The following is a 14230-nucleotide window of genomic DNA, read 5'->3' as shown; positions in this document are numbered from 1 at the left end:
TATAAAGTAAATAATATGTAATATATACACAATAAATTATAAAAAGGACATTATTATTTTAAAATTATAATAATAACTATAATGTTCAGGAAAATGTATCATTTAGTAAAAAGTATGGGACAGGCATATAATGGACAAGAATTAGAGAAAGATGAGACAGAATAAATCCTAAGATAAAGGGAAAAAAATGTTTATCCATCACAAGCAGAAGGCCCAGAGAGGAAAGAAATAATTCTTTGTAAGAAAAATGGAGATTATAAGTAATATTACAAGTAAGAGTGTAGACGTTGTATCTAGTAGCCCAAACTGCTATTTAAGGTAAGTGCTAGATATTTTTTATTATCCTAAGTAAATGCTTTCTTAATAACGGGGTCAGTCACAGAGGTTTTTCCCATCCCAACATAGCTGTTTGTAGAGAATTTCATACATTGCATGAATGAAATTCATGCATCAGTACATAGCATCAGTACAATTTGTGTTTTGTGGCTACTAAATAGTAAACAAGCTACATATGGTGGTACACACCTGTAAGTCCAGTTCTGGGTGGCTGGATTACAGGAGGATCACAGGTTCTAGGCGAGCTTCAGGAACTTAATGAGACCTTTAGCAATTTAGCCAGAACCTGTTTTAGAACAAAAGATTAAAAGGTCTGAAAGTATAGCTCAGCAGTCGAATGGCCCTGGGTTCAATCCCCAGTACCACACAAAAATAGGAACATATACATACCTCTGATGTTTATGTATTGGTTATTTTTTTTATTATTATTATTGGTGGTACTGAGGCTCCTGGAAGCCCTTCTACCTCCTGGCTACACTCCCAGACCTCTTTTATACTTTTTTATTTGGCAAGATGGTCTCTTAAGCCAGTGCAACTGGCTTCGAACCTGCATGATCCTCCTGTCTCCTCCTCCCAAGCGCGGGGATTACAAGTGTGTGCTACCACGCCTGGCATATGTACTGGTTATTTTGATTTAGTGATTAAATGAAGTTTGAGATTCTTGTTCATATTTTTTTTTCTGTTTTTTGGGGTTTTTTTGTTTTTGTTTTTTGTGGTTATTTTTGCAGTACTAGGGATGAAACTCAGGGGCATTCTACCTCTGAGCTATACTCCCAGCCCTATTTTTTATTCTTTATATTGATACAGGGTCTCACTGAGTTGCAAAGAGCCTCACTAAGTAGCTGAGGCCCTGTGTTTTATTTATTAAATAATTGTTCTCAAAGTTTGTGTCTTTTGATATTATCTGCTCTGAGCCTGGTTGACACATCTATATGTGAAAATGTCAGAAAAGCCCAAAAAGATGGCGTGGTAGCACAATGAGAAAACTTAGAGCTCTTCCTAGGAGAAGGCTGTGAGTACTGGGCTCCCATGGTCCTTCCCTTGTCCATTTAGTCTCAGAGTTCGCTCTTTTTTTTTTTTTTAAGGACTACAGCACCTGTTTGGGGGTCATTTTGTGTCCTTAATCCCTTTTCTTCCAAATACCTACTGTAAGAATGCAAAATGTCTTACAGTGAAGAGGCTGCTCACCACCACATCGCTGTGGAGGTCCTGGTTCTCATTAATGATGTGTTTCCTCTTCATCTGTAGGTGACAAAACACTGCAGATAATTTGAAACTCAGCAGAAACTTACTTTAATTTCTGAAACAACCTTAATCCATGTTGAATCTAATTATTTTTTTCAGTACTAAGGATTGAACCCAGGATCATTCTACGTCTGATCTATACCCCCAGCCAGCCCTATTTTTTTATTCTTTATTTTGAAACAGAGTATTGCTAAGTTGTGGAGGGCCTCAGTAAGTAGCTGACGATGGCGGCAAACCTGGGATCCTCCTGTCTCAGCCTCCCAAGTACTGGGATTATAAACCTGAGCCACCACGCCCAGCTTACAATGGACTCTTGTTACTTTCCTTACTTGTCCTTTCTTTCACTTTTCTTCATCCTCCTTCTCCCCTCCCTTATCTAATATCAGCTCCTCCTCAGTCTCCCCACTTCTTGTTACAGTTTAATTCCTACTCCCCATTGGATAGCACTATAACTACATCAATATTTTTCTACCTCTAATACCTTTTGTAAAGAGCCAAGGGAGAAATAAGTTCGGTAATGTATTCACCTTCCTGACCTTTATCTCTGGTTGAGCACAGGGCCCTGGACTGATAATTCTCTAATCTCCCCTGCACTATGGTCCTCTCTTGCCACCTGTCCAATTTGGAACCATTCTAGGTCATATGTTCACTTAAGGACAGATGAGGAGCCTCCTGACCCCACAATGAGTAGTCCAGACGGATCTCCTGAGTGTTTTTTCCTTGTTTACCTAGGCCACCTGTTTCTTTGGCCAATAACTGTGGCACATTTATCACATTAGGTCTGACTCAAAAAACTGGGACTATTGTTAACTCAGGCTGCCAAGGGGGGAAAAATGCCAAAGCAGGAAAACTAATGGGAGAGATGAGAGATTTGTTTTAAAGAGTGAGGCCATACTGAAAATGCCCAGGCAACCGAGGCTCAGAAAAATCACTCAGCATAGCCCCCTTCACAGGCAGAGAAAGAAGCATACCCTCCATATTTATAGCCCTCCCAGGCATAAGTAGGATCAGTTAACACACGTTCTCCCTGCAGAAACATTTCCTTTGTGCAGTGAGTCTAAACTGTGACCACTGCTTTATCACCAAACCTCTCTTACCAGGAATGCATCTCTAATAAAAACACCATGCCAAAGACTTGCTTCAGTCGCCCTTTACCCAAGCTCCTTTCTTAATAACTGCTACGTGTTACAGAAATCAGTCAGCCCAAATAATTCCACCATTGCCTAAATATCTCTTCCCATGTCATCTGAATATTAAAAAATTCCCAAGCACAGGCTGTTATTGCTAGAATGCCGGTAATGTTGGTTGTTTTATTTTTTTCAATTTTTAATCGGTACATACATCTTAAAGTTTTTTCTTTTTTAATTTTTCATTGGTACATTGTAGTCATACATTTTAGTGGAGTATGAAATGGTATAGGCATACATGCAATGCACACAGCACCCCATTAGCCCTTCCCCAATTCCCACCCCATTTTCTCCCCCCTCCCTCCTTCTCACATTTGGCTTAGTGATTGACTTCGATATGTTTGTGAATGTATATTATGTACTTAGGGAATTTTTCTATTTCTCCTCATTCCATCCCCCTCAATTGGTCACCTTATTTGCTCATCTGTAGTTTTTCCTTCTTCATCTAGAGTTCCTATGACCCATTTTCTCCCTAGCTTCTGCTTATTAGGGAGAACATCTAATTTATTATTTTTTTGTGACTGACTAATCTCACTTAACATAATGTTCTCCAGTTTCATCCATTTCCCTGTAAATGACATAATTGTGTTTAAATGGTCAATAAATGAATGAAAAAATGCTCAACATCATTAGCAATCAGAGAGATGCAAATCGAAACTTACCCCGAGATTTCACCTAATCCCAACTAGAATGGCAGTCATTCAAAACACAAACAACAACAAATGTTGGCTAGGATGTGGTGAAATGGGAACTCTAAAACATTGTCCGTGAGATTGCAAATTAGTGCAACCACTTTGGAAAACAGTGTGGAAGATCCTCAGAAGAATGGGAATGGACTTACCGATCCAGCAATACCATTTCTGGGTATCTACCCAAAAGAGTGGAAACCAAACTACCAAACTAATGCATGTGCATCTAATGTTCATAACTACACAATTCACAATTGCCAAACTTTGGAACCAACCAAGATTTCCATCAACAGATGAATGGATTACAAAACTAGGGGATATGTACACAATGGAATTTTACTCAGCCATAAAGAAAAAACACAATTATGTCATTTACAGGGAAATGGATGGAACTGGATGGATGGATCCATATATCTTTATGGATGCAAAATGGTAGAAACATAAATGCACACACAATGCATTTAGCCCTTTCCCAGTTCCACCCCATTCCCTCCTACCTCCCTCTTTCTCATCTTTTGCTTAGTGATTGACTTTGATACGATGTTACAGAATGTACTTCATGTAAAATAGGGAACTTTCCTCTTCCCCTTTCATATCCCCCTCAGTTAAGTGGCCTTATTTGCTGATCTAACGTTTCTTCTTTTTGCCTAGAGTTCCTCCTATGACCATTTTTCACCCTAGATCCTTTATATTAGGAAGAGCACCCAATTTTTTTACTTTTTGTGACTGACTAATCTCAGTATAATGTTCTCCATTTCAATCCCTTCCCCTTTAAATGACATAATTTTGTTCTTCTTTATGGCTAAGTAAAATTCAATTGTGTACATATCCCAGAGTTTTGTAATTTATTCATCTGTTGATGGAAATCTTGGCTGGTTCCATAGTTTGGCAATTGTGAATTTTGCAGCAATGAACATTAGATACACATGCATTAGTTTGGTAGTTTGGTTTCATTCTTTTGGGTAGATACCCATAAGTGGTATTGCTGGATCATATGGTAAGTGTGTTCCCATTCTTCTGAGGATCCTCCACACTGTTTTCCAAAATGGTTGCTCTAATTTGCAACCAACCCTACCAACAATGTATTAGAGTTCCTACTTCTCCACATCTCCACATCCTCACCAGCATTTGTTGTTATTTGTTGTTGTTATTGATGTTGTTTTGAGGGTACTGGGGTTCCTGGAAGCCCTTCTACTTCTGGGCTACACTCCCAGACCTATATTTTTATTTGGAAACAGGGTTTCTTACGCCAGCGAGGTTGGCTTAGAACCAGCGCGATCCTCCTGTCTCAGCCTCCCAAGCGTGTTTGTTGTTTTTAATGATTGCCATTTTAGTTGGAGTTAGGTGAAATCTCAGGGTAATTTTGATTTGCATTTCTCTACTAATGATGTTGAACATTTTTTTATATTGGCCATTTGAATTTCTTCTTTTGTGAAGTGTCCATTTAGTTCATTTTCCCATTTTCTGATTGGGTTATTTGTTTTTTCAGCATTGAGTTTTTTGAGTTCTCTGTATATTCTATATATTAGTCCTCTATCAGAGGAGTAGTTGGAAAAAATTTTCTCCCCTTTTTAGCTCTCTCTTAAGGCTCTTGATAGTTTCCTTTGCTATACAGAAGCTCTTCAGTTTAATGGAGTCCCACGTATTGATCCTTCTTTTAATTTCTTGTGCCTTTGTATTCTTGCTGAGAAAGTTTATACCTGTGCATATGTGTTAAAGCATTGGCTAATAATGTTTTGTTTCATGATCTGGCTGCTGTTTTACAGTTATAGTCTCTTGGTAAAGTTCAAGAAATATCTCTAAGTATTGCCTTTAGCCGGGCGTGGTGGCGCACACTTGTAATCCCCACACTTAGGAAGTGGAGACAGGAGGACTGCGCAGGTTCGAAGCCAGCCACGCTGGATTAAGAGATCCTGTTTAAAAAAAAAAAAAGTATAAAATAGGTCTGAGAATGTAGCCCGGAGGTAGAAGGGTTCCAGGAAACCCGGTACCACCAAAACAACAATGAAAAAGTTATGCCCTTTATTCTTTGTCTTTAAAACTTAAGTGATGAATTGAACTGGGTGTAGTGTCTCATGCCTATAATCCCACTACATGAGAAGCTGAGATAGGAGATTCACAGATTCAAGACCAGTCTCAACAACTCTCGGAGGCCCTCAGCAACTTAGCAAGACTCAGTTTCAAAATAAAAAATAACAAGGGCTAGGGTATAGCTCAGAGGTAGGATGCCTCTGTGTTTAATCCCCAGTATAATAAAAGTAATAATAATAATGATGATGATGATGATTATGATGATGATGATGAAGAAGAAGTAGTAATAGTAGTAGTAGTAGTAGTAGGAGGAGGAGGAGGAGGAGGAGGAGGAGGAGAGGAAGAGGATGAGGAGGACAAGGAGGATGAGGAGGAGGATGAGGAGGAGGAAGCAGCATCAAACAAAAAAATGATCTCTATCCAGAAATGATACATGTGTCCTCTTCTACTTTGTGCCTCCCCTTTCCAATTTATTTCATTTGAGGCTGAACTCTCTCTATAGTTTTTTCCTCCAATACATGAGAAGTGTTTCAAGAATAAATCTTCCTTTTATTCTTGTACCCTCTCCCACTGTATCACCGTAACTAGAATTTTGTGGGTACAATGTGGATTCCTTTGATATATTAACCCAGAGAAGAAACTATCTCCTCCCAGATGATTTCTTCTTATAGTCTCAAATTGATGGATTTAGTCCATCATACTGTAGGGTATAATAGTTTTTAGCTAAATTGCATACTTTGAAGTACTTTGGATTTAAGACATCTTTGAAGATATAATTGGATTATTTTGATGCCTTCCAAGGGAAATTTGAAGATTTAAAACCAACATCGCATGGCACCCCAGTCCAGAAGGCACCCCTCAGGGAAACTTCACTGTGAGTAGCACCCCTGATGATTGTACAGTGCTCAGCACTTGTGAGCACTTGCTGCAGCCTTGCCTAAAATCACCATGTGGTACTGGAAATTGACTAGGAAAGTGCCTGGTGATGTACTGTCTAGGTTCTATCTTGCTCTTGAAACAAGAAGCCACTAAGAGACATGGTCATTTAGTTTAGCCTTGTCATTGAACCTATCTTTATTAAACTTACACAATGTACTAGGAGGTAAGAGCATGAGCTACTGAAATATCTGGAAGAAGACTCTTCCAGACTTTGGAGCTGCAGTCTTTGTTTCTGATGTGTTAGAGGAAGGGAGAGAATCCAGTGCTAATCATATCAACATATGTAGGCCAGTGTAAGGATGCTTGGATAAGCTATGGAATGCAGCAATTTGACCCCATTTTAAGAATATACAATAGGCTTTAGGGCAGAAGTATAGGGATCATCCAGAAGGCAATTGCTATAATCCAGGACAAGATGATGGTTTGAGAGAAGGTATTATCAGTAGAAGTCAGAAGATTCTTGATAGATTTCAGTGTCCAAATGTTGTCTTCCAATGGGAAATATTTTAATGTAAATGCTTTATTATAGTTGTTTACTTTGCAAATAAAATTATCATTTGCCTTTGAACCTTTTTTAAAGCTACCTAGAAATGATTATTCCTAAGGAGAATTGCATCTTCGTGACACCCATAAAAATAATCTATAGTAGATTGTCTTAGTCTTTAATTTAGTTGCATTGATCTTTACAGTGAGTTTTTTTTAAATAGTATTTTAGCTAAAAATGCCAGTCCTGACTAATCTAGGGAGTTTCTGCATAGCATTTTTACAAAGCTGCATTTGATCCTGTGGCTTAAGGCTAGCTTACAGTTTTACAGATTTCTGCCTCACAGACAGAGTTTTTTAAATCCAGGAATTACTGGAGGATTGATCTTCATAGGCCTGTCATATTGAAATGTTGTTAGAAATTCAACAAGCAGTTGTAATGGTTCAGTGAATAAAAGAAATGTCCAGAGAAGATGTAACTCTGATGTTGAAACATTGAATTCAAAACTATCAGTCACTTTTCTCCTCTTCCCATTTTAGTCTGTAAGGAGATTTCCACTCTCTCTCTCTCTCTCTGGAACTCTAGAAAATGCTTCCTCTTTTTTATTCATCTTCTATTTTTCTCTACTCGCATGACTTTTTTCATTACAATTTCTCACTTCCCTTTTTCATTTCTTCCCTTGATTTGAGACAATGAAGTAAGATGATAGTTAACTTCGGAAAGACAAATTACTAACCACAAAACTTAAGTGTCGTACCAAAACTACACCCCTAAGAAAAAATATAATTTACTTAAAATTTTTCTTATTTGCAGAAATACTCAATTTTTAAATATAAAAAATACCTTTATGTACTGCAAAAAAGAAATCATTTCGCAGAAATCTGTTCTTGCTTGGGAGTGATAAGACTCTACCTTTCTTAAAGGTTTTGAAAGAGTAAACTTATATTTAATGAATATACTTTTGCCATAAGACCCTGATTCTCAAAAGTGCAGATATGGCTAGCAAGCATAGCATCATATGAAAACTTGTTAAAAATGCCAATTTCAGGCCTTTTCTAGACTCAGTTAAAATGAAACTCTTGGGAAGAGATCTTGCTCTCTTGTCTTCTCAAGTCCTCTAGTTGATTCTGATATGTACTAAAGCTAGAGACCAGTGAACAAAGTAACCGTCCAAGCCTTGCAGAATTCACCAGTGTGCATGGACTGAAATGTCTGCCTCCCCTGCTTACTCTCATCTTCAGGATCTTGCCCCATCTTATGGAACCAATAGTGTCTGAGCCCCAGTAGCTGTTCCTACTCACCAAACCTCAGAACCCGCCTCAGTCTTGGTGGGCTCAACAGTAATTTTTCAGGAAAGAGTCCTATGTCTGCTGCTATCAGTGTTTAGGTACCATTTTGTGCAAACAGATCGCTTCCCAGCTTTGATGATGAAGAGAGGTCTGAGTCACAACTTCCTGTCTCAGCTCTAGGTGGGATGGACATACTAGGATAATTTTTATCTACACCCTTGTTCAAGCATAATTAATAATATTCTCTTTTACTCTATTAAGTGGTATGGTATAGATGGCAACTTAACAGTGAATCTAAATCATAGCGATTTTAATATTATTGGAAACTTGTCTTAAAAGGCTGCCTAGGCCTGGTGCTTGGGAGGTTAAGACAGGAGGATCACAGGTTTGAGGGCAACACAGCAATTTAGAGAAATTCTGGTTTTTTGTTTTTGTTTTTTATTTGTGTGAGTGTATATGTACTTAATACTGGGAATCGAATTCAGAGCTCTTCCACCTTTGAGTTACACAGGACTTTTATTTCTTTTGTTTTGAAACAAGGTCTCACTAGGTTGCTGAGAGTTTTGCTGAGGCTGGTCTTGAACTTGTAATCTTCTTGCCTTACCCTCCCACCATGCCTAGCTGAGACCCTGTTAAACATGCGTGCACGCGTGCACGCGCACACACACATACACACACACTGCACAAAGAAGAAAATATTTAGAGTACAAAATTGAAAGATACTTATTTATAATTGACAGACAAGAAGGAACTAGAGACTCGGGTGGGACATTACCTTAGAGGCCAAGCAACCTTAGAGGGCACAAAGTTCAGATAAATAAGGATATAAATCTGTAGATCATACTATGGGAAGCATAAGTGTTTGAAGAGACCAGTGTCTGGTGGAAGCCAATAATAGGTATCACTGTAGGTTGAGAAGTGATTTGAGGGGATGTCTTCTATAAGTGATAAGGGCAGAATTTGTTCCTAATTATTCCGCAATAAATTATCACTTGAAGTTCTTTGGGTCATTATTAGAAGAAAGCTAGTATATCTTTGTTTCTGTATTTGTGTTGTTGCTGTTTTTTTAAATATATTTGTATTGGTATGTTGTAGCCATATATCATATCGAAGTTTAGTGTGATAGAGACCAATATGTACATAGCACCTAGTGCATTTCCCCCTGGATCCTGCCCTGCTCCTCCACCTACCCCCTTTTAAGATTATAATTGGTATTGTTAACTTCACTAATTTACATAGGATTGTTTGAGCTATCTCTTTCCTCAAATCTCCCCTTTACTCTCTCCTCCTCCCTCTCTAATTCCCTTTCTCTATTCTACTGTTATTTTTCTTATTTATGTGAATCTTTTCTCTTTCGCCTCTACATATGAAATTTCAAATGTTTACTTACTCCACTTTTCATAAATTCTGGGCTATATTTTTATTTATATCAGTCAATGTATACCATAGCAGAATAACAACTTATTTTTAATATGGGATCAGATATTGATATTCAATTTAAAAAATGATTCACAGTTAACAATATTCTATGTCTTTTTTATAGCAGAACACCAATGTCAGACAATTGTGATAATATCACCAAGTTAAGAAAACAATTGTGAAATTTTGCAAATGCCTAACCAATATGCTATAATATCGTTTTTGCATATTAATATGATGGATGAGTTCTACTTCTGTAAAATGTCCACATGGGAACTTTTACTGTAATCATTTGCAATATTAAAAATTATGCATGTTTGTAATTTTTGGACTGTGTAGGAAGTTTGCAAAGTTCATATTGCATGGCAAAACTAACAGCATAAAGAATGTTATTAAATTATGACAAATTTTCATATTTGATTTTGCACAATAGTTAAGGCTATTTCCTTTTTTTTTTTTTTTTTTTTTGCTGTTGAACATTGAAGATGTTTGGCATTTTAAAAGCATGGAATGCTTTGCCCTGGGCATGGCTTGTAAACTGACCCCATATGTTGCTGGCGGTCATTGTCTTCCTCATTTAAACAGCCTGCCAGTGTCCCTCTCCTTTTCTGTGTGGACACAATAGAAATCATACTCTTTTTTCTTTCTGTCCTTTTTTTTTTTTTTAGTGTGTGTGTGTATTTTTTTTTTTTTACCAAAATCAATATATCTCCTTTTCTTTCTCTATTCTGGAGTAATGAATGTTAAAGAAAACTATTTTCATTATTCATCTAATTATTACATTTCCTAAAGATTAGTATATGCTACCTTTTAAAGTTAATGATGCCTAGAAAGAAAAAGAAACATTAATAATATTTTATGTCATCCTTTGTATAAATATCACATAAGTAATATATTTGTTATTGTATTTACTTTGTTAAGTACTGTAGTTTGAGGACAAGTAGCAATTAATTTTATATTTAATTACAAATAATTGCTAGTAAGCATAACTAACTGAAGGGTGGGCTTAGCCTGGTGTTTTTTACTAGGATATATATGAGGAGAGGAAAATTTCTCAGTATGCCACAGATTATATGCATCTTCTTTTATAATTTTTAAGTAAGCATATACTTTAAATTTTATCTCATATCTACATATCTATAGTTAACATATTTGGGATTTCACTAATAATGTTTTTATGTGTAAGTGTTTATTTATAACTCTGTTTCCATAATAATTTTTGTGGCCAAGAATTAGGTTTGTTTATCTTGGCAGTTAAGTAAGGCACAGAGAATAAGAAGTGACGTGACACTTTTGTAGAAACAACTAAGGGTTCTCCAAGTCCAAGTCTTTGTTCCTTAACTTATGTAGGAGGTTTTTTAATCCTCTGTTTCTCTTTATGCACCATTTTTTAAACTAATTGAACTTTAAAAATATTTAAATCATTCAGTGACTATTGATTATTGTGACTAAGGCATATATTTTCCCCTTGTAAGGGCAGTTGTAAACAGGTCATTTGTAAGTTATTAGATAATCAGCAAATAGTGGCTCTTCCTCTAGCCACCAGAGAGCACTTACCATTTCTAAGGTTTTTGTATATCTGGGTGCTGCTCACAACTGAAACTCATTTTTATGAATTTTTTTTTTTGGTGTGAAAGTCTTGAATTATAGGCAAAAAGGAAGCCTCAACCAACAAGAGATAACAATTAGATCAGAACCCCACACTTGTGCGGTTTTATAGACAGTTTTATAGCACATTTCTGTCATCCTTTATGTTGGTTTTTATTTGAATATCTGTATCAAATAAAGCTTGACATCATTATTTTTGCTCTTAATAAATTCCTAGGTATATAGAACAATAATCCATTGTTTCTGCTTACTCTATTTGCAGCCTCAAAATTAGGCCAAATTTTATGTTTTCTTTTCCTTTACAGTATGTTTTCAGGATAGCATTACAGAGCAGTTCTTGAGGCGCAGTTTAAGAGTTGTGTGGCTCTATCTGTGATAATCACCACTATGCATAGCTTAACTGAAAGTAGTTTCAAAAGTTTATAATGTTTACTCCACTTATGTTGCCAAGTCTAACTTAGAGGGACATGTTACAAAGCCTGTCTTCCTATATTCTTTTAATCATTTTTGCATTATTTAAGTATAAGAAATAAGCATATTTCAATATGGATATGCCTGTCTTCCATATGCATGAGACAGAAGGTGTCTTAAAGTACTACCTATTAAAGTCAAATTGTAATATGTCTGTAAGTACATTCCTTTTTATTTCTTGCTTGAATAGTCCATGGAAGACTTCTTTTCAGGAATATATATATATATATATATATATATATATATATATATACATGCGCCAAATAGAATCCTTATAGCATCCTGCAATTAAGGAAAAGACATATAAAATACAACTAAGTAAAGAGCATGGCATTAAGTCTTAGCTTCAAATCACCTTTACCACTGTACTTATATTTCTCTAAATGCAGCTTTATGGTTTCATACAATTACTATTTCTGAGTTATAGCTCATCGCCTTCATGCTCTGCATTCTGCAGGTCAATTTCTTCTGGAAGAAGCTCGCCTCCTAGAAGCAGCTGAAATGGCCAAAAAGGCAGCTGAGCTGGACAGTTCAGAGTTTGACGTTGTCTTCAATGCTGCCCACATGCTCAGGTTAGTTTTTTCTACTGTCCCTTAAGAGACCAACACCCTAGCTTTGAGAAGATAATTAGATATACTAATTTATCTATTATACTGCCTTATTCCACAGTCTTCCTATGAACAATGCTACAAAATCATGTAAAATTCAAAACTTTTTTTTTTTATTATAATCTCTGTGTTCAAGGTTCAGGGTCGATGTGCTCTCAGGACTATCTGAAAATTATTGAGATTCCCTCCTTTTCTGTTCCCTCCAAAAAAATTACTGGTCAGAAAACAAAAGGGAAACTGCAAAATTGAATTAATTAAATGAACTAATTAAATGTCTCAATCAAAACATATGCTAATTAGTCAATTGCATCTGCATGTTTGCATTGATTGTTATTGAATGTGGCATATGGATACCTTGTACTGTGTTTAATAGTGGGAAAGTTTATCAAATGCAAATATACTTAAGGCCTATGAAATACAATGGCCCTGTAATCAGCACTGTTGTTGTGTTTTGAAACAATACATTTTTCAGGCAATTACTCCTTCTGTTTTTAGAAGTATTATTATAAAGGCAAATTACAACATTTAAAAAAATAAAATGATCCACTGGTTTTGTTGTGACTATAAACAGAATCAGTGTACCCATAAGTGGTATTTTAAGTTAAAGGAAGATATTTACAAAAAACAATTTTAATGATTATTATACAGTTTTTAAAGAGCAATATGTTTACTCTTCACAATATATATGTTTTTTTTCCTGTACTCTTACCTGAATTTAATTCCATTAAATCCCCTGCTAAGTGCTTCATTAAGTGACATCCATACTATGGCCTTGCGCTTATCTTTGAGCAATAGATTTATAATTATGTAGAGTACTCTTACAGGGGAAGAAAAAGAGCAGAGGAATTGGTTCATATTTTTATGTTTTTAAAATAAAGACTTTTGATCCAGGAGTGTAGCCTAGTGGTAGAGCATGAACTTAGTAGGCACAAGGCCTTGGGTTCAATCTCAACACCAAAAAATTGGATGGATGGATGGATGGATGGATGGATGAATGGATGGATGGATGGATGGATGGATGACTTTTGAGAAAAGCAGGGAGGAACTGTTTTTTAAACTTTTACTTTGAGATCCTTGTAGAGCCACATATATTTATAAAAAACGATACAGAGAAATCTTCTGTACCATACCCAGCATTGCCATTGATCGTATCTTGCAAAACGGATGGATCTTATCACGACCAGCATAGTGATGCTAATACAGTCCACTGGCTCTATTGGGTTTCCCCAGTTTTACGTGTGTGCATGTGTACGCGCGCATGCACTTATATGTTTAGTTCTTGACATGTTCCCTATCATACGCAGATTTGTGTGTCCATCAGCGCAGTCAGAATACAGTCTGGATCCTAATCTCAAAACTCCCTTATTTTGTTTTTTTTATAACCACCTATATTCATCTACTTGTGTTCTTTAGGACACAATGTTTATTTCAAACTTTGTAGATTGGTTTGGGTTTATCATTTGAGATTATTAGAACTATGTCTTTTTATTAATTTCAAATAAGAAACTTAAAGCCTGGTGGGGAACAAGTGCAGTATGAGGTTCCAGTTGAATGGTCTCCCTCAGAAGTTAATGTTTCGCATGCTTAAAACACTTGTTTTATGATGAACCCAAGAAAGCTGACACCTATAAAGAGAAATCAGCCCTTAGTTGACTATTAGTATGCTTATAAAATGAATTATAAACAATCTGCAAGAACCTTCATGCAAAGATAATTCTTAAGAGACACTTTAACTTTCATGGCAAGGTTATATGCTATTGTAGAGAGAAGGGCGTTTTTTGTTCTTCATGAATAATAACACTGCTTTTAGTCACAGTAAACCATTTTGTAAGGATGGGAAGGCCTATGTTTGTATGGGATAATTCATCTTACAAGTATTTTCATCATCAGGTCATTTTGCTACATTTCAAATAAGTGTCTGGAA

At 36.2% G+C, this 14230-nt stretch overlaps 1 protein-coding gene across 1 annotated transcript in view; it reads left to right on the top strand.

The window, feature by feature from the left end:
• Positions 1 to 14230, top strand: part of TMTC2 (transmembrane O-mannosyltransferase targeting cadherins 2) — a gene marked incomplete at both ends in the record, with an annotated part of 448300 nt that overhangs the window by 367946 nt on the left and 66124 nt on the right. The window contains one exon of the mRNA XM_080705147.1: positions 12156 to 12270. Within this exon, the coding sequence (XP_080561273.1) occupies positions 12156 to 12270 (115 nt within the window). The remainder of the gene's footprint in view (positions 1 to 12155; positions 12271 to 14230) is intronic.

The sequence above is a fragment of the Muscardinus avellanarius genome, assembly GCF_963383645.1.
Source record: "Muscardinus avellanarius genome assembly, chromosome: 11".
Taxonomy (NCBI): domain Eukaryota; kingdom Metazoa; phylum Chordata; class Mammalia; order Rodentia; family Gliridae; genus Muscardinus; species Muscardinus avellanarius.
The sequence above is the reverse complement of the archived record's forward strand: the minus strand, read 5'-3'. Positions and strand labels throughout refer to the sequence as shown.